This window comes from Lepidothrix coronata, unplaced genomic scaffold, assembly GCF_001604755.1.
Source record: "Lepidothrix coronata isolate B3197 unplaced genomic scaffold, Lepidothrix_coronata-1.0 Scaffold6, whole genome shotgun sequence".
Taxonomy (NCBI): domain Eukaryota; kingdom Metazoa; phylum Chordata; class Aves; order Passeriformes; family Pipridae; genus Lepidothrix; species Lepidothrix coronata.
In genome coordinates, this window is record NW_016690186.1 from 10,794,335 (window position 1) to 10,797,907 (window position 3,573).

At 40.4% G+C, this 3,573-nt stretch overlaps 1 protein-coding gene across 2 annotated transcripts in view; it reads left to right on the plus strand.

Annotated features, from left to right (window-relative positions):
- The window catches only part of LOC108505394 (myosin regulatory light chain 2, smooth muscle minor isoform), a 7,175-nt gene extending 5,479 nt beyond the window's left edge, over positions 1-1,696 (plus strand). The window contains exon 4 of one of the 2 annotated variants that reach the window (XM_017831352.1): positions 40-1,695. In XM_017831352.1, coding sequence (XP_017686841.1) covers positions 40-212 — 173 coding nt within the window. In that variant the 3' untranslated portion in view covers positions 213-1,695. Of the gene's footprint in view, positions 1-39 lie in introns of both variants that reach the window. The other variant, XM_017831343.1, reaches the window with a different exon arrangement.
- The last annotated feature ends 1,877 nt before the right edge of the window (positions 1,697-3,573 follow it).

Below are 3,573 nucleotides of genomic sequence, written 5' to 3' on the forward strand. Positions count from 1 at the left end.
AAAATTCCTCTTTCTTATGTTTTCATGTGTTGTTTCCAGGGTTCATCCAGGAAGACTACCTGCGGGAGCTGCTGACAACAATGGGAGACAGGTTCACGGATGAAGAGGTGGACGAGCTGTACAGAGAGGCACCCATCGACAAAAAGGGGAATTTCAACTACATCGAGTTCACACGCATCCTGAAACATGGAGCAAAAGACAAGGATGACTGAGCAAATCCATGGATACCTGCAGATTATCTCTACACTCATGTTTATTTTTAAGGGTTTATTCCTGATAGAACTTGTTGCATGCATTTAGCTTTACAGCTTTTGCCTTTCTCAATGTATTTATCTATTCCAGGCCATTTAGGCATATTTGCACCTGTGTAATCAGACTGGAAGCGGGGAAAATATTGTGAGGAAAAGGATATGGGGACGAACATCCCTGGAGTTGATACTCCAGGAAAATAATCTCAATATTTCTGGTTTAGCTGGATTTTTACATTTTTGTAATAAATGCCATTTTGAAATAAAGATTGCTATATAGATAAAATACCTCAAAATCTTTTGTGAAGAACGACATTTCTATTGTGCATTTACAAATGCAGGTGTGTTCATTGTATTTTACTTGCAGTTGCAAGTCAAGTCGAGAAACTCATTTTCATACTGTTTTGTTCAGTGTCACAGGGTTCTGAAATGCTCCTAGCAGGATGTTATGGCATCTTTAAAAATGCAGCTGTAGCTGTAGAAGTCTTTCATCTCAGGTTTCTGAAGTGGGATCTGACTAGTGTAAGTAGTTAACCAAAGAAGTGGTTAGGGAAGACTGTTACAGTTGCCTCATGGCCAGCAGAGAACGTCTATGATTCTTAAGCCGGCATCATGCCCAGCTTTTGTTTTCTTTTAATACTGATGGAATAGCAATATTTTCATGTCAAAGTGTACATTCCTCTTTGCTAAATCTTTATGCTGGCAATAAGTGGGAGTTAGGCATATTTTTTCCTTCAGATGAAGGAATCCATGCTGGCACTAATTAACAGGAATACATGGCCACAAAACCTATATAAAGGTTTATTGTTCTGCAGCTAATGTATTTGCATGTGAGAATGTGAGCACAGTCGTTCTGAGGATTGGTAAAACCCTATATGTGCTGAAGTTCCTCTCACTTTTTAAAAGATCATACATATTCCTCAACTATATTGATGACTTTTAACCAAGCACAGTCATTCATTCAAAACTGGTTGTGCTGATGCTGTTGTCTCAAATATAAAGAAAGGGGGGAGGTTGTTCTGTTCTTCATATGACCATGTCCTGTGTGCCTCATTCTCTTGGCTACTGCAAGCTGGAAAGCTTAAGAATTTATTTTGCCTGTTTATTTATCAATTCAAATGATGACTAGAAAGCATGTCCTGAGCTATATCACATGACTTAAGACCACAAGGAGTAGGAATTTTACTTCAGCGCAAGGGTGTGTAAGGGCTCTGACAGCTTATACTGTAAGGTGGGTTTGTCTCTCTTATATGTTAGCACAAAGGCTTGGTTACTTAATCTTGCTTGTGTTCCAAGTATGGCAGCTCTGGAAGATACTCTGGCATTAGGTTTGTAAATAAGTTGACAAAGTATACACAGTTAGCATATACTTTGATTATTTTTTTATTTTTTATTCCTTGGTGGTTTCTTTCACTCTGGGCTTAATTAAAAGGAGTTTTCAACCATTATTTCCCCAGTTTTGTGTTTTATCTGCCAATGAACTTAGCCTCAAGTTTTCTTTTTCTTCTACACAGACTTATGTTCTCTGCTACACTACTCCAGGTTGCCACAGCTGCTCCTTTTTTTTTTTTTTCAAAAGTTTGTTTTTTAACTATCTTGGTGCTCTTCAGTAATGGCTGCTGAGGTATTTCTTCATGGGATGCCTGCAAGGTTCTAGCAACAGCTGATGTTTCTGGAAGGTAGTTTGCAAGTATGCATGGACGTTTTCACCAACAGTGGCCATGTGACAAAGACAACAGAGTGGAGATCTAGGAAACACTGTCTTGTTGAAATGTTGCTATGTAAATTAAGGCAAAGGACAAATTATGCTGTCGCTTCTTTAGACTGATCTTGTCACACCTGTGCAATTCAATACTGTGTGCATACATGCAAGCAGCTTGCACAAAGGACAGGTGGAAGACTACTGATTAATTTTTCCCCTTGAATGTCTAAATGGTGTAAGATTCAGAGATCAGTTTTCTTCTGTTAGGAACAGTGGATGCCCAAACCCTTCTTTTCCTGATCCTATTTTCTCTGTAAGTGTTAGGTGCTGGTATTTTACACTGAGTAATCAGCAAGTGAGCTGGCTGCATTTTTCTTGCTGGAAATAAGTTTTGAAGTGCTGATTTTAAAATCATAAATATGAGTTACATAAAGGAGAACATGCTATTCTTCTTGAGAGGAAATTGTCCACTTAAAAAATGTTCTGTGCTGCTGCTCTAGTTTTCTGAGCAGCCAGCTGAGATGTGGGGTGTAGCTGCTTTGTAGCACCTACACGGTGTGACAAGGAACATTCCTGGATGTTCCCTCTCTGTAGAGGGAGAGGCAGGGAACTGTACTGATGGAAAGGTACCTACACAGGAAGACACATTATTGAGAAAGAATTCCAAAGGATGTTTGAGTATAACTAACAACAAACCTTCCAAGTTCAGCTTTCCTTGGTATGTGTATTGTATTGTAGGAGACCAGTTAACCTGCAAGTGGGCGCAAACCCCTTAACCACTGACGGCCTGCGAGGCCAACAGGCCCAGCCAAGAGACCATATAAGAGCATCGGATGCATTTTGTAGCGCGGCAGCGAGGAATGTCGACAGCTGAGGCTGCGTGCCAAGGGCTGTAGGGATGTGTCATCATTAATCCACTTCCAAAAATAAAAATAACTTTGGTCACTGAAACAGCTTAAAATTCTGATGACTTAGACTTACCGTTTTGCGGCCAAAATCTTGGAACCTAATATTTTGTCCCTTGGGGTTCATATATAACGGTCTCCAAGCTCCATGCCAGACTAAGCTTATGATGAAAAACTATTTTCATAGGCTGATGCACACATTTAATAGTCTTATATCTACAGTGATACATAATGCCCTGTGAAGCACTATTGAAAAGCAGTGATTTATTTTAACATGACCCACTTACCCTGTTCTAAGGGTACATACGCAGAGGTCAAAATGAAGCCAAAGAGCTATTGCAGCGGCATGAGAAACCTCCAAAGAGGACTATGTATGTGTGAAGTGCTGCCTGTGGATGTTTGCCTCCTGCCTTTTCTTCCCCACATTCTACACTTGTTTCTGCTCTTTACGGTGCATCTAAGCAAATAAATCCATCTTTACTGCACAGTGACCAGATGACTGAAACATTTCACAGCATGAGGGCAGCTTATACTAGCTCAGCAACTAGTGGATGTCACAGAGGTGGTGTCCCTACACTCAGAAGTAAGGATCCATTTCACCACTGACCTAAGGACTAACTTTAGATCGCTTGTTTCTAGGATCACTGTCGTATCTTGAGAAATGAATGCAACACAGAGGCCCCATCCTGGCACAGGACATCAGTGACAGCATGCCTTT